The sequence below is a fragment of the Myotis davidii genome, unplaced genomic scaffold (genome assembly GCF_000327345.1).
Source record: "Myotis davidii unplaced genomic scaffold, ASM32734v1 scaffold142, whole genome shotgun sequence".
Classification (NCBI taxonomy): Eukaryota; Metazoa; Chordata; class Mammalia; order Chiroptera; family Vespertilionidae; genus Myotis; species Myotis davidii.
In genome coordinates, this window is record NW_006294400.1 from 5,092,106 (window position 1) to 5,112,635 (window position 20,530).

General features: G+C 52.7%; 1 protein-coding gene across 1 annotated transcript in view; it reads left to right on the forward strand.

Moving 5' to 3' along the window:
- LOC102775557 (regulator of G-protein signaling 3) overlaps positions 1-20,530 on the forward strand; it is an 87,599-nt gene that overhangs the window by 12,682 nt on the left and 54,387 nt on the right. The window contains exons 7-10 of the mRNA XM_006768612.2: positions 2,719-2,802; positions 8,483-8,594; positions 13,634-13,677; positions 18,934-19,056. Of these exons, the coding sequence (XP_006768675.1) occupies positions 2,719-2,802; positions 8,483-8,594; positions 13,634-13,677; positions 18,934-19,056 (363 nt within the window). The remainder of the gene's footprint in view (positions 1-2,718; positions 2,803-8,482; positions 8,595-13,633; positions 13,678-18,933; positions 19,057-20,530) is intronic.

Consider the following 20,530-nt stretch of genomic DNA (forward strand, 5'->3'; position numbering starts at 1 on the left):
AGGAGGAGCGGGTGGCCTGAGATTCACTTAAATCTCCGTTCTCTTCCTTTCCCCTCCTCTTCCCTCACTTCCTCCCTGTTTCTAAACCTTTATTTCACCACCCAGACATAACCAGTGTGAGCATTTAGGTGTCCTTGCTGGGTGCATATACACATTGAAAAAAAACACACCCCAAGCAGGCCTTATTGTACATTTTATATCCTGTTGCTTATTTATTTATTGAAAAATTTATCTTTATTGTTGAAAGTATTAAGTAGGTGTCCTTGCTGGGTGCATACACACATTGAAAAAAAAAAACACCCCAAACAGGCCTTATTGTACATTTTATATCCTGTGGCTTATTTATTTATTTAAAAATTTATCTTTATTGTTGAAAGTATTACAGATGTCCCCCTCCCCCCTATTGTTTCCCTCCATCTACCCCTGCCCCCCAGGCCTTCACCACACTATTATCTGTGTCCATGGGTTATGCATATATGCATATAAGTTCTCGGGTTAATTCCCCCCGCCCCCCCACCACCTTCCTCCTGAGATTCATCCTGTTGCTTTTTTAAAAATGAGAACTGCACAAACATTTCCCACATCATTAAATACTCTTCGAGCCTGTGCTGTGTAGTGGTTGCACACTGCTGTGTTATATGGATGTACCCTGTTTATTTAACCAGTTCTCTATGCAGACACTTACGTTATGTCTACTTCTTATTATGAATAACCCTGCGAGGAGAATCCTTGTGCATGATTTGCCGCTCTGGCTATTTTCCTTGGAAGAGCTTCCTAGGAGTGAAATGACTGAGTCACAGGCCATAAGCTTTTGCAAGGCCCTTTAGACATATGGACAAATTGCTCTCCATAAAGACTTGATTAGTTTATCCTCTTGTCAGCAGCGTAGAGGTGACAGTGTCCCCAGGGCTTCATTTCTTACCACCGTTTCCTTCTCGGGCCTTCCTGGCATCTGAGTCTAGTTCTGTCACTGTCTAGTGGATCTTAGATACACCGCATAGGGCGCCCTGACCTCTGGCAGGTGACATGCCTCTCCCAGACAACTCCATCGGGAGGGCTGCCCATGGCCTTTCTCTTGATCTCTTCTCTTTCTTGGGATGTAACCACAAACATCTTGGCATTCACAGGGTTATTTTTGTTTTCACAAAAAACCTAAAATGAGTTTTTAAAAAGTATAAAAATTTTAACATTGTAAAATACATATACACCAAAAAATGGCACAACACTGAAATCAGTGGTTCTCACCCTTCTAGCCCTTTAAATACAGTTCCTCATGTGGTGACCCCCAACCATAAAATTATTTTCGTTGCTACTTCATAACTGTAATGTTGCTACTGTTATGAATCGTAATGTCAATATCTGATATGCAGGATGGTCTTAGGCAACCCCTGTGAAAGGGTCGTTTGACCGCCAAAGGGGTCGCGACCCACAGGTTGAGAACCTCTGACTTAAATGCACAGTTTAACACATAATTCTAAAGCAGACATGCGCTAAGATGAAGGAATCCACCCTTCCCGCCACTCCAGAGGCCATTTTATCTCTCCTCGATCAGAATGCCGCCTTCCCAGCAGACGTACCCTCTAACCCGACGTTATGACAACCATTTCCTTGCTTCTCGTTAGTTTTACCAGCTATGCGTGCTTTCCTAAATAACATATTTGATTTGGCCTCTTTTTGAATGTTATTTCATGAAACCGTATCGCATGCATTCCTTTGGGCCCCGCTTCCTTTGCTGCACATTCTTTGTAAGATCCATCCAGGTTGTTGTGTGTAGTTGACATTTGCTTCATTCTCATTCCTCCACACCTTGCTGGGTGTCAGGTGCCTGGAAGCCATGTTATAAGTATGCATTCATGAGGATAAGTCCTGCAGGCTCGTCCGAGCTTAGGGAGCTCTCCCTGAGCTGGGCAGGGATGGAGCAGGATGATGGGGTAGGGTAAGAGTTTTGGGTGAGGCCCTAGCCAGTTTGGTTCAGTGGATAGACCGTCGGCCTACAGACTGAAGGGTCTCAGGTTTGATTCTGGCCAAGGGCACATACCCAGGTTGTGGGCTCGATCCCTAGTGAGGGGTGTGCAAGGAGGCAGCCAACCAATGATTCTCTCTCATCACTGATGTTTCTAGCTCACTCTCCCCCTCCCTTCCTCCTCTCCCTTCCTCCCTGAAATCAATAAAAAATATATATATATATTTTTAAAAAAGAGGTTTGGGTGAGAATTGGTTCCTGGGAACTGATGGCCGAGAAGAAGTCAGTGCGCTTCTGTGTGTCACGGATGTAGAGCAGGGGCTGGCCTGGCTTTGAAGGGACTCAGGTGACCAAATCTGGTCCAGTTTGGTATCCTGAGAGCCTGGCCCTAACAGCAGGGACCATCCCGTGAGGCATGAGCAGGACAGACGGGGGCGTGTGGGGCCTGGGAAGTCCCAGGAGCCCAGTGCAGTGGAGGAGCGGGGGGGCGGGGAGGATTGCAATGTGTGGTTGGACTTCCTGCCAGAGAGTGCAGCTTTCGCGGTGAGGGCTGGTGGTGAAGGTGGCAGCTACAGTTCCGCCCCGGGGCCAGAGCATTTGTCTTTCTGTTTCCATCTGCGTATGAGGGGGCGTGTGGGTTCTTGGGGAGCAGGCAGGGCTGGCAGACTTTTCTGTGTCTGGCTTTGTCAAGCTGTCACCCCCTGACCCCTAACCGTCTCCATCAGGCCTCTCTGAACTGCCCACTCTGCTTTCAGCCTTTAGATCTCTGTAACCCTGCCCGGACCCTCCTGTTGTCAGAGGAGCTGCTGCTGTACGAGGGGAGGAACAAGGCTGCCGAGGTAAGGCTGACACACACCGTTCCCAGATGGGGCGCCCCGGGGGGCTTCCTGGGCCATTCTCCAGGCCCCTAACTTTCCTGTCTTCCTTAGAATTGTACCATCTCCGGGTAGAAAATACCTGACAAGTCTTCCATCCCCCTCCACGCCCTCCTTACCAAACGGCGACCCAACTTTTTCTTATACATTTCCAGCGAGAAGGAGCTCACTACCTCTCAAAGCTGTTTAGTCCATCTTTGATGGTTAGAACGTTTTCCCAGCCCCTGAAGACACCCCATTATTTGTCCTAACTTCCTCTAAGGAACAGAGGAGGTGGCCATTCCTCCCAGGTGTGATGAATGGCTTTGTAGGGGAGAAGATGAAAGCTGTCAGCCAAAGGGAATTTTTAGAGGAGCATCAGTTATGCAGGTTTTGTGGGTCTGTATTAACCCAAATCCTCTCCTAAGGGACAAGCCTGAAATTTCTCCTGGGCATTAGCTCTGTCAACAGAGGCCTGGGGGTGGCGATCATGCCAGTCTTCGTGGGAGCTGGCCCCTGCTGATGTCTGACTGGGGGAATTTCACTCACCCACACAATCCCCAGAGCTGGCCGGGCTCCAGCTCAGTCCTGTGAGCTTAAACCTACTGGGGCACAGAGGTCAGAGCCCTGGGATCTTCAAGGCTACCTGGGAGCCTCAGAGAAAGGGTAGGGGGCTTGCTGCAGGTCAGGCCCTGACTCAACGCTGGCAGCATGGCTGGCTGGGTTGAGTGACAGCTTGGGGTAGTGTGGAAAGATCAGAAAACTTGGAGGCAGGAAGCATATAGCCAGCTCCTGTTCTGCTACTGGACTTCTTCCTTCTTCCTCAGTCTTCTCATCTCAGCAGCGTGTGTGTGTGTGTGTTTGAGGCAGCTGTTATCTAAGGGCCTTTTCAGCCCAGCATTCTGGGACATTGTGTGTAATTGTGGCTAAAGCAGGAGGCTGCTTTTGTTTTTTTTCCTTTTAACAAGCAGACCATAGCTCAAATATTCCAAATGAGCATCATGGCTTTCAAAGGAGCTCCCTGGGGACACTGCGAGCTTATTTCTGCCGCACTGGCATTACTCACTACATTTCTAGACTCTTCATGGGGAACTTTCTTAAGAACCTTGGCATATCTTCTGAGTTGCCTTCAAGGGAGTAACACTTCATCTATTGAGAGGGATTTGAATTTTAGGAACAAGTCACCTGGAACTGTGCTTGGTAAATCAGGGTGTGGAGGAACTATGTCAGGTAGCCTGGGTCAGAAAGTGAGGTGGGACTACAAACTCCTAAGATTTCAAAGAAGGCACCTAGAAATGGCAGCTGCCCTGAAATACATACACACGTCTAAATTTGCTCTTGCGTTTGTCCACTGACCATGAAGTCTGCAAACACTGAGCACTTATTGTGATTACCCTCCCTGTGCATGCATTTCACATACCAGATCTCAGTTCTTACAGCACCCCAGGAGAGGCACGTTGTCCCCACTCTATAGATGAGGAAACTGAGGCTCCAGTAAGATTAATTGGATCTTAAGGCTATAAAGGATGGAGCCAGGATTAGCACTCAGATCTCTGGCTCCACAGTGCTTCCCACAATGCTGTGCTGCCTCTGGCTTGTTTGTTTAAAAACGAACTAGCAAACACAAGCTGAAGTCATAGGCTGATGACAGTCTGTTCCAAAGTTCTTTGCTAGTGGATCTTTGGAGCCTTAGAACCAAGAAGACTCCCCTTTGAAGACTGAAAGAAGCAATTTGAGACAAGTAAAATAAATGTATTTGTTTTTCTTGAATTATGCTAGGAAGCAAATGTGTGCGTCTTGGCATCTGTTATTCAGGCCAAAAATATAAATCAGCCCAAGAGGGGCTTGAATAAGTTCGTAGACTCACAATGCTGGTTACTCCTCAGGAGTCGTCATTCTGATCGCTTCCCTGTAATGTCCAGCTGGTTTTCTAGCCAGTTGTTGAGTCTGCAGAGGTGGTCCCTGCAAACATTGTTTGTTTGTGGGTTTTGTGTGTTTTTTTCCATGGGGAGTGCTAAATTGTAGAAATCTCTCCCTTATGCTCAACAGGAATCTTTATTCCGGGATATGCCCCCTTGGTTCTCGGTCCTGCCTCTGCTCTGAGCATGCTTCAATTTGCTAATGTCTGTGAGCTGATCCAGACCCACACCCTGAACTGCCCTCATCACGCCCCATCCCAGAAGTCATAGACTCCATGAATGTGCCGTGAGATCAAATCAGCATAATGGAGTAATCTGATTTATACGTTCGAACAATAGGTACTGAGTATCTACAGTGTGGCCAGGCCTTGTGCTAGAGCTTCCAGGAGTACTACAGGGCCCAGGACAGACACACCCTCCTTTACACACTGACTCACTGAGTTTACCATTAACTAAGGCGCCAAGTCTCTGCAAACCCTGCCCCTAGACCAGATTCCTGGAGGAGGCTTGGTGAGGTTACTTAGGAGAAGTGACCCTCCAAGTTGCGATGATTCCCTAACCATTCCCTCAGCCCTTGACCCTTTGGGAAAACAGATGTGTCTTCGGAGCAAATGTGGGAAGACACCTGGTAGGCACCTGGGGCCAAGGAGATGGGCATCACTCCACTGTGGGCCGCCGAGGCTTCTAAGGGAGCCCAGTTCGCAGGATTCTGGTGAGATGGGAGAGGGGCCCACCTGCCTCGCCCTGGCACGCTTGCTCCTCTGCCCTGCCTTCAGCTGTGTGCCAGCTCTGTCCTTTCCCTGACCCAACCTTGGGGGAAATTCTTCGTTCATGCCTTAATCACTTCCTGTCTAGACCACATTTCCAGCTCTGGGAATCGGGGCCAGGGCAGCAGCCTGGGGCTTTTAGTACCTTGCCCATGGGCAGTTACCCTCTATCTAGTTCTTTCTGGCCTGGGCCATTTTTTTTGACTTTATAGGCTCCTAACAGACTGTCTTCTCCAATCTTCCCCCTGCCAGCTTCCCAGGGGGTCCACAGGTGACTACCAGGTTCCCCTTGAGTGGGCGGGGGAGCCTGGCAGTTTGCTTGTGTTGGGTGTTTAGAGCCTTCTTCTTCTCACTGTTTGGACTTTGAAGCTCTCTCCTCAGACAACCAACCCCTCACTCAAATCCTTCTGAATTCTCGGGTCATTTTCTTCCCCTCCCTTAATTTCATTTTTTCCCCAGTCTCCTTTGCTCCTCTTTTTTTGGCCCCTGCTTGGATTCTTTCACATTCAGAGACAGGACAACTGTAGGCATATTGCTACCTCTCTGTATAGTGAGCGCTTCGGGGCCAGCCAGACCTGGGCAATGGTCCCTGCTGTGCCACTAATTAACCTCTCTGAGCTGCAGGGTCCTCATCTCTATATGAGGGCAATGATGTTATTTACAAGTGCGGATCCACTGAGCAGAAATATAAGTGCTTAACAAATGGAGGCTTTTGATGGGTTGTGTTGGGGCAGGGCTGTGGTGGGAAGGGGGCTAGACAGCATCACGGCCAGGATCCCTTCCAGCTCACGGTTCCAGAACCCTCATGTTTGGTCCCATGATAGGAGCCAGAGCCCCTGAGAACCTCTTGCCCAAGGTTGTCTCCTATGGACTCTGTGGCCCCGATTCCCTCAGACCTCTGTGTTTCTGCTATGCTCAAGAAGCCGAGCGGTTCTTTGAAAAATATTTATGTATTTTTTTTTAAATTATAAAAGTAACAGATTTTCATTGCACAATAATGCAAATTAAGCAGAGATGTGTGAAGTAAAATCCACTCTCCAGAGTGAAGAGTGTGGCATGTTAGACATTCAAAAAATGTTAAATATAGACTGATTTATAGTTCCGTTTCACAAAATTGGATTATCCTCTTGGTATTTTTACACATTGCACTATTTTGACAGATTTCAGCTTCTGTCTACGTAGCTCTACTTTATCCTTTTAGTCGTTGCATAAAATCCTATCATGTGAAGGTAGCATGATTTATTTTTTCCATCTTCTCTTGATGGGCATTTATGCTCATTTTTTTTACCCTTCTCTTATTTTATTTTATTCTTTGTTTATACATCATCCCTACTCCCATTAGTTTATGTACTTTTAAAAAAAATATTACATTTATTGGTGTGGCATTGGTTATAAGGTTATGTATGTATTGGTTATAAGGTTATGTAAGGTTATTTAAGTATACCATTCTATGATACATCCTCTGTATATTGCATTGTGGCTCACCACTCAAAGTCTAGTCTCTTTCTGTCACCGTAGACTCCCTTCACCTTCTTCAACCTCAGTTTATATCCTTTTCTTATTACAAAAATATTACTGAGAACATCGTTGTGTGTTCATACTGTACTTCCTTGTAAATGTTTCTAAAGGGTGGTCTCAGAGGTACAGTTGTTAGGTCATCTTTAATGGTCTGATAGCTAAATGTCAACATGTTGGCTTCTTAAATTTCAGTGGCAATCCAGCACACACATTCATTGTGACCCTTAGTAGCACATGCCAGGCCCTGCTGTGCTGGCAGACTCTTTTTAAAAAAAATTTTTATTGATTTCAGAGAGGAAGGGAGAGGGAGAGAGAGATAGAAACATCAGTGATGAGAGAGAATCATGGATCGGCTGCCTCCTGCACACCCCCCGCACTGGGGATCAAGCCCGCAACCCGGGCATGTGCCCGGACTGGGAATCAAACCGTGACCTCCTGGTTCATAGGTCTCTGCTCAACCACTGAGCCAGGCCAGCTGGGCCTGGCAGGCTCTTCTTACTTCAGAAGAGATGAAGCGTCAGATTTTGACACCTGCAAGGGAAGTTCGCATAACCAATCATCTTCTGTTTTCTTTGAAGGATCTAAAATTGGAAATTATTGCTCTTGACTAGAGGCCACTGCAGGATTGACACAACAAAGAGCAGTGTAATCTTTTGTGGCGTTAGAGGATCAAGTGGACTTTTGCAGCACACAGATATGCTGAGCATGCCTGTTGGTTTACCTATAATGTCTAAAAATAGCCTTCTCCTTTATTTTTGGAGCAGCTAGTGCATGAAAGAGATAAAAGTTATGCGCATGTCTGTATCGGAGTGTAAGTAACTGACTTCTTCTCAAACCGATTGCGTATAACTGCAGTTAACATTCCTGAAAGGAATTTGGTAATAGTACCTCCCTTTGCACCGTGCTTCAGTTCACCGTCTGCTCGGAGCTTCTGAGGGAGCCGGGCGGGGACCCTCCCCCTGTTTGTGCAGATGAGAAAACGCAGGGACTTCACCGAGTTTTTATGGCTTCTTAGGGGATAGAGCCTCATGACTTCTGAGTTCAAGTCCAGTGCTCTCTCAGCCAGATGTTTAGTGGAGAATACAAGCAGGTGCAGGACACCCTGCAGTTCAAGGACAGCTCTAAGCCAAGGGTGCTGGGCTGGAGATTCCAGGGGCTCTTGGACAGAGCTGAGGGCCTGTGCAGCGTCAGGCTGTGGCGAGGCTTGCAGGGGCCATCTGCTGAGACAGTGAAGCTGGGTTTTTTTTGTTCTGTATTCTCCTACTGTGAGGAGCGGAGCTGCAGAAAACTGTAGGGCAAAGGGGTGGTCTTGACTCCAGGTCAGGTCTCTGCTCTTGGTCGAGGCCACATTGAATCTGCCTAAAAAGACAAGGACTCCTTCCCCGGGCCCTGAGGGAGGCTGTGGCTCCTGGCCTCTGGGACAGCTGAGGAGCCCATTCTGTTTGCTCTCGCCTGACGCAGGTGACACTGTTTGCCTATTCGGACCTGCTGCTCTTCACCAAGGAGGACGAGCCGGGCCGCTGCAACGTCCTGAGGAACCCCCTCTACCTCCAGAGCGTGAAGCTGCAGGAAGGTCAGTTTACGCCCCAGGTGCCCTGGGTCCTCTCCCCACTGGCCCCAGGGCCACTGCTCCCGGCAGCCTGGATGCTCAGTTTGGGTCCAGCCCCTCTGGTGCTGAGCTGCCAGCTGTCAGTGGGGCACAACATGTGTGGGTCAGGTCCTGGCCCTGGGCCTGAGGGCGCTCACACACTGGTATTCCACTCTAGGCTGGCAAGCCTCCCTGTATACCCTGACCTTTGCTGGGAGGTTTCTGTTCCAGAGATGTTTAGGGAGGCTATGGAGCGAAGTGGGACGAGCGCTAGACTTGGATCTATGTTCAGATCTTGGCCCTGCCCCTCACTACCTGCGTGACCTTGGGCAAGTGACTTAACCACTCTGGGCCTGTTTCCTTATGTGTGAATGTGGGATACCAATAGCATTTCAGGTGGTTGTTGTGAAGAGTAAATTAGGTCATGTGTGTAAAGTGCCGGACCCGCAGTAGGTGGCCAGTAAATGCTAGTTGTCACCGCACTCACCACACGTATCCGGGACAAGAGACCACTGCTCCTTTCCCGTTCTGCCTGGTGGCTTTGGAGCACATGTGGCCAGGGGCGTGCAGGCAGGAGCACAGGGGAGTGTGGAGTGAGCCTCTACCCTAAACTTTCCATCGACGGGAAGCCAGCTGGGAGTATCTGCCGAGCGGTTTGGTTTGGCGCCTGAGGTCTCCGCTGAAAGGGGCTTGATTTCCTCTCCCAGATTATGAAAACAACAACAGACCTGTGTGAGTGTGGGTGACGGGCAGGGAGGAAAATGTTACCCGGCGAAAGAATTCTGTTTTGATGGGTTTTGCTCCAGGAAAACTTCCTGCCTGCTTGCAGCCCAACCTGTGTGCTCGGCCCCTGCCGGCCTTCCTCCTCAGACACCAGGCAGTGTGAGAACCTCCACTCCCGCCACCCCACAGGAAGTCTTACAACTTCTTCTCTGCCTCTGCCTTCCTCCTGCCCGCTGACCGGGCCAGCCACTGAGGGGAACCAGCCAGTCACCTCGCTCAGAGGCCACCCCTCCCCCGGGGCGGGCTCCCCTGCCCAAGGTCAGTGGTGAGGAGCAGCCTCTGAGCAAGTTCAGCTCAGACCCTGGCATTGCAGGGAGCTCTCATGGGAGCTGAGAGCTACTGCCCTCCGTTTCCTGCTCCTCTGCCCTTTCCTCCCTCCCTCTCACCAGCTTCCCCTACATGCCCATTGTCAAGCCCTCCCACCCCCTGCACACACACACACACACACACACACACACACACACACACTCTGTATAGTCTCTTCCTTCATGCATCTGCCCATCCCCAACTCAGACAGCTCAGCTGTGAGGAGTACTGGGGGGTAGTGCTTGGTGACATGGGTAGATTGATTTTAGAACCGAACTCTTACTGGGGGACAGTGCTCATCCTCCTGTGAAAAGGAGGAAGGGAAAAGGAGGGGGGCTCAAACTGGCCGTACTTTGGGTAGGCGTTGGGATGGAAGCGGCGAGGGCAGTGGAAGAGCCAAGGGTAGCAGCTGGGAGTTTGGGGTCTGGGCTGCGCTTTGCTGCTAACGTGCCATGTGACTTCGGCTGGCTCTTTCTATGTTCTGGGCTCCTGGGGCCAGTCCTTTGTGTCCCCTCCCAGCCCTGATGTGCCCAGACAGACCCTGAGGTGGCCGTGGGGAGCTAGACAGTGCCTGTTTGTCCAGCTTCTGCCCTTCAGGGGGCCTTGACTGGAAATTGGTTGGCTCTCCCCCACCTGAAGCCCCCAGCCTCAAGGTTTGAAGTTTGAGGCTTAGTGAGCGCTGTCCTCCACGGGGTGGTGGATGGTCATGGTAGGTGGTGCGGGGCCTTGAGGCGTGGCACCGATACTTTCCAGATGCTGAGCCCACGTGAGCTCCAGCCTCGTGCAGGCCTGGCTTCCTCAGGCTGGAGACCACACCCTCTCCCCGCAGATGGCAAGCTGAGCGGGGCCAAGGCCAGCATTCCTCAGGGGAGATGACCATGCTATTAAAGCCCGTTTGGATTGGCACGGGAGGTGTGCATGTGTGTATGCATGTGTGTGCGCACGTGTGCTTGCATGCCTGCCCTGGGTCTGCTGGGCAGGTGGTTTGGAGCAGACAGATTGCCTTGCCCTTTTCCAGCAGTGGCAGTGAGCAAACACCGAACATGGCTCTCCAGGGAGCCCACGAGCTGCTGAGAGCAAAGGAAATGGCTCAGTGACACTGAGCACTCAAGGTGCGCATTCCGTTGCTTAGATTTCTTTCCAGGCATTGGTGGAGCCCTCGCCTCCCCCCTCCCCGCATCCCCTGAGACAGCCCTGTGGGTCCTGCCTGGGGCTCTCAGAGTCCAGTGACCCCTTCTCCTGCAGCCCGAGTTGGAGCTGCAGAACCCAATGTCCTGAACCCTGGCGCCCGATTTCCTGCCCGCCTCCCTTGTGCCCCCAGAGACCCGCTGTGGAGGCCAGGGCCTGAGTGAGGCTTTTAAGAGATGCATCTAGGGCTCAGCTGGAGCTTCTGTTGCAGGAACAATTAACATCGCGCACACTCCTAGGCTTCCTGTTTCTTTCAAAATCAACATGTGTGAAGAGTTCAATTTGGGGCAAAGAAGATGGTAAACAAGGAACACGCCCAGCTTTCCCTGTGGGCTGGGACTGGCGAGGGTTGCTCCCCTGGCCGGGGGGAATCAGCCCCCCTCGGGGACCAAGGGCTCCCTCGGATGCCTTGTCTGAAGGGTGCTTGTCTCCGCTGGAAAAGCACATTCCCGGGGTCTAGCATGGGGCCCAGACCGTTGTGGGTGCTCAAGGAATGTTTGTTGGGTGAACACATGAATGACCGAAAGGAGACCGGACACACTGCCTCAGCTTGGGGGCCGGAGGGCTTCTTACTCGCCTGCCCTCCTGTCCAGCTTCCCTGCAAGCTTCAGCGGGGCTGCGTCGCAGTGTGATGGGAACAGGCGGAGAGCTGGCGCTAACAATCGGGACATCTCCGGTCAGCCAGGGCCCATTGTGGCCTCTTCCTGCTTCTGCCACCCACTGACTTTGCCCTGGCTCTTTGTGTTTCTCTCTCCCGGGCGGCCAGCATCCCGCCCACAGTGTGCCTTCCTGGCCTGCTCTGTTCTCTCAGGATGGCCTGGAAATGTCTAGCTGACTCTTGGGCCCTCTATCCACCCTGGGGAGCCAGGTGCCCAGCCTTGGAAGCTCAGCCGCCGAGGTCCCAGCCACTGGAATGTTTGGAGAGAAATGTAGTCGGTGACATTTTCTGAGCCCATCCTCAGAGTGCACCTCAGCGCTGGCTGCCAGGGGGTGTGGCGGAAGGGGGGCATTTCCACCTTGGGAGCACACGGCCGGTGGAATAACAGAGAAGGAAACTGGTTTTGGGGGCAGAAGTGTGACACAGTGGTCAGAACACAGGCTTGGGAGGCAAGGAGTCCTGGGTTCAAATCTCAGCTCTCACTTTCTTACTGTATGCCGTGTACAAGTCATGTTCCCTCCCTGGGCCTCAGTTTCTGCATCTGGAAAATGGAGACAATAACCCTTTTGGCTTGTCTCGCAGGGTGGACAGGCCTTGGTGAATGGCCGAGTTTGGGATCTCAGTCCAGGCCTGAGAGAACTTTGGGAAATGACTGTGGGGTCAGACCTGGGTGGGAAAGCCCCGCTGGGCCCTACACAGACCCTGACTGGGGATCCTCCTAGTGGACCTACACGTTCATTAGTGAGAAGCAAGACCCACCCAGGAACCAAATGACTCCTTGCTACATTTCAGCATGGCAAAAGCATTTGGAGCATAGAAACCCAAATGCCCCTGTCCTTTTCCTTTACGCTCACCCCATGTCCACACTCTGGAGAGTCCAGAGCTCAGTCTAAGGCAGCAGTTCTCAACCGGTGGGTCGCGACCCCTTTGGGGGTCGAACGACCCTTTCACAGGGGTCGCCTAAGACCATTGGAAAACACATATATAATTACATATTGTTTTTGTGATTAATCACTATGCTTTCATTATGTTCAATTTGTAACAATGAAATCGGGGGTCACCACAACATGAGGAACTGTATTAAAGGGTCGCAGCATGAGGAAGGTTGAGCACCACTGGTCTAAGGTTCAGAAGGGTTTCTGGTGGGGCTGTGGTCCCTCCTGGGGCAGCCACCTTGCAGCCTGCTTTCCCACAGCTGCAGCTCCTTGCTGGCACCCTTGCCTCTGGAGGCTTGTCATCCTTTTAGGAGGCTCTGAGCCATGCTGAGCGCTGCCCCCATTCTGTCTTTCCCTCCAAGTGCTGCCAGCACAAGGCCATGAGGTGGAGTCGACTTCAGTGAAGGGTTGGGGTCATGCAGGAGGGTGGTGGTGGGGTGGCACAGCATGGAAATGTGGTCAGGGCAATCATCGGCTGTCCCTCATCATCGGGAACGTGTCCGAGGCTGCATTCCCCCAACCTCGGCCTCCTGTATCTCTGAGGCTCCCAAATCCTGGGCTTTCCCCTCCCTGCTACATAGAGCCTTCTCTTCTCTCAGTGCTAGCTTCTAAACCCACATTTTTGTTATTTTCTTACTTAGACCTCTTTGTTTCTCCCTTGGCACTAAGGTCTGCTCTGGAAAGCCAAGGAAACATCCCAGTGTGTTTTAAACAAAAGAAACCAGCTCCCTTTGTTCCCACCCTCAGCAACACAAAGAGCTGGCAGAAGCTTGGAAATGATGGGGTCCTTAAACATGACAGATTTCTTATCAGGGCTCCCGCCCTCCCAGCGGTGTGGGAAGGGAGAGGCCTCCTGGGACGGATGAGAGCTCCCTGAACCTGGCTGTTGGATGCCCAAAGCGGGCTCCTTGGCTGCCTCGTGGGGGTGCGATCCCAGCGTTCCTCCAGTCAGGCTGACCTGCAGGCAGAGGCCTTCCGCTGTGTCCCAACCTGCTGGTCACTGAGTGGCATTTGCCCCAGAGACTTCCCTGTCTCCTGGGCCTGCATCTCTCTCTCCAGGAAGCACCACACAGCCCCCTGGGTGAGACCGTGCTTGAGCAAACTGCTGAGACAGTAGCCAGTTCTAACGCAAGTCTTACTGTTTGTTCCCGAAGGTCCCTCGGAAGACCTGAAATTCTGCGTGCTGTATCTGGCAGAGGTGAGTCCTTCTCTCTGCCTTTGGGGAGAGATCCGTGGCCTGGTGCTTGAGAGGAGCTGCTGGGATAGGTTCTGGTGCAGGGTTCTGATGCCGCCTCCATCCCACCTCGGGCGAGTGGTCCTGGGCAGGTCTGGCGTGGCGGTTTCCTGCCCGGCCCTGCCCCTGTGTCTCTGACCTTCGTGTAGAAGAGCCGAGGACACTGACCTCCTGCTCAGGACCCCCTTGTCTCTAGCACCTGCAGGGGTCACAGTGACAGCTGCCCATCTCCCGATTTATTTGGGAGCCCCTCCTAAGGGTCTTGTCAGTGTTTGAAATGGCCTAGAGGTCACTGTACCTTTACCTGAGCCAGACAATACAGCCTAAAGAACACATCACGTGTCTGTGTTTCGGGCTCAGTGTGACTGGTAGCCCTGGTTATCTCAGTCTGCACAGAAGCTCAGATGGGCCGTGGTAGGCCTTTGCTGAGCAAAATTGGGCAAACAGCTTATTGCTTAATATGGTTTGGGAGATAAAATATATCACCAAACCAGGGCTTCCATCAGAGGTTCTTGGTGGTGAAAAAAACTGAGAGCTACGACTGAGCCATCCAATTCTTTTCCATTTTCAGCGAATTTTTTATTCGCAACCTGTGTCTCTGCTAATATGCACGGGGGCGCTCTCTGTCCCAAGCCAGGGCTCATTAGACCCATTCCTACCCTCGGCTTCTGCTTGGGTCTGTCCCACCCAGCAGTCCTGGGAACCTGGGAAAGTCTACCCTGGCCTCAGCCTGTGGGTGGGGCCTGGTCTACCCCGGCTGGCCGAGAGGAGGCCGCCCTTTTGAGAAGGAGTGTGTGTCATTTGTGATTGAAAATCATTCCTTCAGTTCCTGGCTAAGATAAGAGGTGCAGGCCTCTGGGGAGAAGACGTTTGAATGTTAGCTTCAGGGGGAGAGCAGAGAGTTGCAAAGGACAGTGCACAACGTCAGAACTGAGCGGGGGATGCCGGCTGCCTAGAATGGCAACCCGAGGGCCAGAAGGCAGTGGGCATCCTCCCCTGTGTCAGCACATCCACCGGGCCCCGAGAGCAGCTGGCAGAGGCACTGCAGAGGTCGCGGGTGTTCAGTTCTGCAGGGCACAGTGAGCAGCTTAGAAGCTGCGAGCCAGGCTGGGAAGAGCCAGAGCACCAGCCCCTCCATGCCCACCCCTCTGGATCCCATTCCCTCCAGCAGGGCCTGAAATGAAGCTCCACACTCTTTAATGCCAAGAGGGCTTCCTGCCAAGGGGGGTTTGTTTTTCCCAGAGAAAAGCACTTCTGCTCATTCGTTTCCTGGGAGCTGTGACCTCCTAGGCTCCAAAGACTGATGAAGGGATATTGATCGGGGGCCTTTTATTTCAGTAAAGTGCCAGGTGATCTGACCCCACGGGGCTGGGGGATTGAAGCTCGCTGCCAGCCGGAAGCCTCTCTTTTCTCTTAATGGGCTGCTGCATAGGAGAGGCATGTCCGTGATGAAGGAAGACGAGAGAGGGCTGCTCGCTCTGTTCCTTGGGACAGGCCTGACACAGTGGTTCTGGACCCCACGGAGAACCCAGAACTCACATCTTAGTTGGAACTTGTGACAAGTTGGTTTCTTTCCATTGCCGAACAGGCAGGTGGTATCCAGAGAAGAAACCAGGGCCAGAGAGTCAGGATTTGGAGAGGGTTTTCCACTGCCCCAAGAAAGCCCTAATTGCCTGCATGGCAGCTGCTCTGACTGTGTCCCAGCAGCAGGTCCTGGGTGGGTTTCCGCTCAGCAGTCGTTGGCTCTGGGGTCTCTATCCCCCTGGACAGATGTCTCTCAGCACTTGCAAACCCATGGGACAGATGCAGCCCACTACTGGCTTCAGAGCATCTGGGGCATTGGGTCAAAGTGCACGTTGGCTAGCCCCTGATACTGGCTCCATTAATTTCAGTCTGCACTTGGGGTTAAGAAGACCTGGATTTGAATCTTGGCTCTTCCCTTTCCCACCTGAGTGGTCTGGGCAAGTTACATACTCATCTCTGAAACAAGGCCGATGAGGCCTACTTTGCAAGGTTTTTGCAGTGATTAAATGAGATGCATTAAGATGCGGTGTCCAAGGCACTTAGCTCAGGGCCTGGCACACAGTGAGTGCTCAATAAATGGTCGCTGTTATTTTGTCAGCTTCATAACAGGAGGAGAGCTTTTCATATTCATTTCCTCTCCATTAGAGTCACTGACCTTTTAAAAAGGAAAGTTAAGTGGAATATCTCACATTCTTTGTAGTTAATGTACATACGCAGTTACACAAATGTGGCAAAGTCACAGGCTCTAAGGGGGGGCGGGAGACAGACTTGAGCGCCTCCTCTCCTGAGATCTCCTGCAGCCACCAACGTGACCTCTCTGAGCCTCTGTTTTCTCATCTGAAAAATGGTAGCAGCTGTGCCTTCCCTGCCTCCCTAGGTGACAGGGTCATTGGGGGAACTGAATTAAAAGAGAGAACGTTTGTCAAAGCAAGTGAACTAAGTGTAAATTGGAGAAGAAGAGGTTTTCGTTTTTACAAAGATAATAATTTAGGAACAAGGCGGTGAGGCAAGACGGGGGTTTTAAAGAGGCCCAGAGGAGCTGGGTTTTTGGATGGCTTGGGGATGCTCATGTTCGAATGGAGAGGGCTGGGCCCGGTGCTGCTTGGCTAACCTCCCCGAAGTCTAGAGGCCCGCCTGTGAATGTGAGAATGCCTGCAGGGTAGGTTTCACCCTTGACCCTGGAGCCTGGTACTGAGGGCAGAGTGTGTCTCAGCTGGCAGCTGATGGGTTAGATCGCACAATGGATTAAGAGCAATAGGTTCACATCCCGCAGGGGCAGCCAGGGCAGCATTGGGGTCCCCGCTTTAGACAGACTTAGGCAGATGGCCATTCAGCCTCCCTGTCTCCGTGCTGTCACCCTTGGCCAGGCCAGCCTCAGAGCTGTAGGCAGCACCTCAAGAGGAGCCTGGGGAGCAAGGGCTTCCCAATAACGTGTACCCGTCTAAGACCACTAGCCACCGGGCCGGGCCTAGATTTAGGGCCTGAGGAGTAGAAGCTTTTCTTGAGATCGTGGATGGCAAGGTGTTTTTTAAAACTGGTAATGAGAGAAAAGGAATTATTATCATGGCAGAATTTCTGCTTTCAGAGCTGAAAGAGACTCAGGGAGATTAAAGGATTTGCTGAAATCCAAACAGCAAGGTAGAGGCAGGAGCCCCCTGGGTCAGCTTTGTGGAGTGATGGCCTCTTCCCTGCCACACCCCTCCCCTCGCAGGGGGAACACAGTGGAGACTGGGCCCAGACGGCCTGCTGGTTGTCTCCCGCTCCACCTGACTTCTCCATGGGGCATCTTGGGGTCTTTTGCTGGATGTGTCCTACCCTGTCGTGGGCTGGGGGTTCTGGGAAGTGGAGGAAACCTGTGGTTAAGTGATAGGATTGCCTCACCCAACCACCCAGTTCCCAGAAGCCCTGGGGGGCAGGGCTTTCTTCTCTTTCTCCTCTGATGCTTTTAGGAAGATCAGCTTCTGAGCCCTTTTGAGCTGGAGAGTAATTGCTACACCCAGAGAACACTTCACATGGGAGTGTTCACCCATGTGAACACCTCACCCTGAAGGGTGGCACCCGCGAGGGCTGCGTTGGATGGCAGGGTGGAAAATGTTCCTAAATGCTGTTAGAGGATGCCGTAACCACCCCGCTCGCAGCCTTTGCATTTGCTGTTCCTTCTGCTTAGAACAGTTTCTCCCGAGCACTTTCTTTGCTGGCGCCTGATTGTCCCAGCCTCGCTGGAGGGCTGCCCCTTCAGAGAGGCCGCCTCTGGCCACCCGGCTTAAGCAGGCCCTCTCCCTTCGTGGCCTTTTCACAATTTGTAAATATATTGTTTATTCGTTTATCGTCTGCCCCCAACCTCAGGGCGAGAGCTCTGTTTCTCCTTTACCCCCAGGGCCTAGTACAATCTGACACTCAGCAAGTGTTCAACAAATATGTATTAGAGGAAGGAGTGATTGACAACAGCAATATCTGCTGTTTATTGAGGCCTGAGATGACCCTCTTTACTTGCCTCCCAATAGCCCTGAGACGTGGGCCGTAGCATGATCGTTCCCATTTTACAGACTTTCCTGAGGTCACCAGCTAGGAAGTGGCCGAGCTGGCATTCAGACCAGGCCTGTTCCACTGCACAGCGAGGAAGGACTGCATCCAAACACCGTCTTCTCTGTTTCAAGCCGTCCAGCGTGTGCTCTTAGCTCCCTGGCTGAGTTCATCTCATCGCAGCCCTGGGAGGTTATAATCAAATTCCAGCGGAGTCAGAAAGCTCCTCATCCTCTGACCAGAGTGTGCTGCAGTGGATGAGAGCCCTGGGCGTGCTGTACCGCCCCTCTCCGCCCAGCACATTCTGACTGCCCAGGGCTCACTCCCTGGGTCTCAGCAGCTCGCTGGTGCTCAGGCCGGGCTGCCCTGGCTTTGACCTCCTCCCGGAAGTCCCTCCAGGGAGCCAGAGCTTACCGAAGCATTGCTTGCCAAGCACGGTGCTAGGTCCAGATGAGAAAGGCCTTCCAAGAAGGAGTGTCTAGTCCGGTTGGGGAGATGAGACTGCAGCACTTAACGAGGTTAAAGAGCAAAGCGGGGTTTACGTGACCGCAGAGCCAGAGACTGCTGTCGCACTCAGGGGAGCTGAGCAGTCATGGATCAGACCCAGCTCATAGGCCAGGCAGTGGTGGGGCTAGAGGCCACATGACGGCTCCTACCAAAACTTGCCAAAGGCTTCTGTTGGTGTGCCATCCAATCACCCATCTAACCTTGGCTTAGTGACTAGATGAGTGTGCCCTGGGCTGGAGGGGGGGTCCTGTGCACTGGAGGAGGGGGGTCCTGGCTCCACAGAGCATCAGAAGGGCAAAGACCTTGGCCCTCTGGGTTCCCCACATGCTCTCCCAGCTGCTGCTTTGTGCTGCCTGTCTCCGGGGTGACCTCACCATTTCTGTTCTGTGGCTCTCCATAGGCCTCCACTGTGCTGGGAACCACTGCCTCCCTCCCTTCCCCCAACCTGTGGGCACAAGGCTTGCCAGCTGGCCCCCGAACCAGCTTCCCTGCTCCTCTGGTTGCCTTGATGCCACCAGGGATTCATGTGCATTTGTGGCTTTTAGTGGGCACTCCCCTCCCTGCTGCAGCCTCACCCTCTGGAGCCCAGGGATGGGCTTGGGCCTGGGAGCCCCCAGAACCCGGAGGAGCCCTGACCGTCCCTTTCTCTGTTTTCCCTGACGTCAGAAGGCAGAGTGCTTATTCACTTTGGAGGCGCACTCGCAGGAGCAGAAGAAGAGAGTGTGCTGGTGCCTGTCAGAGAACATCGCGAAGCAGCAACAGCTGGCAGCCTCGCCCCCACAGAGCAAGGTAAGGGTGTCACCAGGGGCTGCAGCCCCGGCCCCCCGGCTTCCCCTCAGGGGCCTGGACCCTGGAGCCTCCGAATCGAGCTTAAGACCCGTCTCAGCTCAGGACTTGGATCTGGACAACGAGCTCCTGGCAGGGAGGCCTGTGCCTGAATGCCTCTGCCCCTGGGCACCTCACTGGGGCTACGGAGTGGGTTTCATATTGCTCGGGTAGAGTGACAGAGCCAAACTGAGCATGACCCATCAATTCTCAGCTCTGTTCTTGGGTCTGCCCATGGCCAGGTCTAATTTGGACTGGCCTCCCTGCTGCTGCCGGGCATGTGGCGCCTCTCTGCCGTTGGCGAGCTGTGCCATGGGCAGCACACTGGTGTTTAACGCTGGCCCAAGGCAGACATACTCGGGAGGGGATGTTGGCGGCAGACGCTGCTCTAGTTTGAGCAAGTCACAGCCCACTGGAGCCAAGTGGAGTTTGCTGGAGGGGTTGGCGGGGGGCGGGGGCAGCCAACTGGAGCATCAGGGGAGATGAGAGACTGCCACCTGAGGCTGCCCTGGAGCAGGCCCCTCAGCTGGGCCCGTGCCTGTGGAGGGGATAGGATGGGAGCTGACCTTTGTCACCTGGGGGCCAGCCACAAGGCACGGCTGTATTTCCCCATGTGTGAGTCGTCAGGTACTTCTCTTGCTAAAGGGTTGGCCATTTGGGGATTTGGCCTGGTTGGCTGCAGGAGTCAAGGTGGTTGGTCTGCTGGATGGGGGAGACGAGGATAATGGAGGGTAGCTGTCTGTAAACTCCCTGGCCTTGTTGTTTCTTCCTGATGGGGTTAAGCCCATCGTGCCCTGGGCAGCAGGCATATGGTGGGGGCAGTGGTGTCTGCGGAGGGCAGAAGGTGGGGGAGAGGTGTCTGGGCAGTGGTGCACAGCCCGGGGAAGTCCCTGAGAACTACACAATCTCAGACCTGACAGCTATCTTGTTTCACACTAGCCGGGGCCAGGATAACTTTGATGAGGGAGGACTGTGGGAAGAGCCTGGACTTTGGTGTGGCAACCTGCTGCTGACTGGTGGTGTGACCTTGAGCAAGTCACTATACTAACTTAGAGCTTTGCTATCCTCATCTCAAAGGGTTGTTGTGAGAATTAAAGGAGATGTTGCATATACAGTTCATAGCACAGTGCTTGGTATGCAGTAGGCACTCAGTAGCCATGGGCAGTGCACTGCCCCCACCTCCGTCAGGGCTGCTTGTTGCATGCTGGCTGTCTGGTTCCCACAGTCAGATCTTACTGAACAGAGACCCGTGGAGGCTGGAGGCTGGAGGCTGGAGGCTGGAGGTTGGAGGTTGGAGGCTGCTGGCTGCCTTGAGCTCTTGATCCTGGGTTGGTTATAGTCAGAAGCCAGGCCACTCCCTGTTCACTGGGGCAGCCCCTGGGATGTTGCATGGCCGAACTCATGTCCTCCAGGTTTCTATGCCTTGGGCTTAACTCCT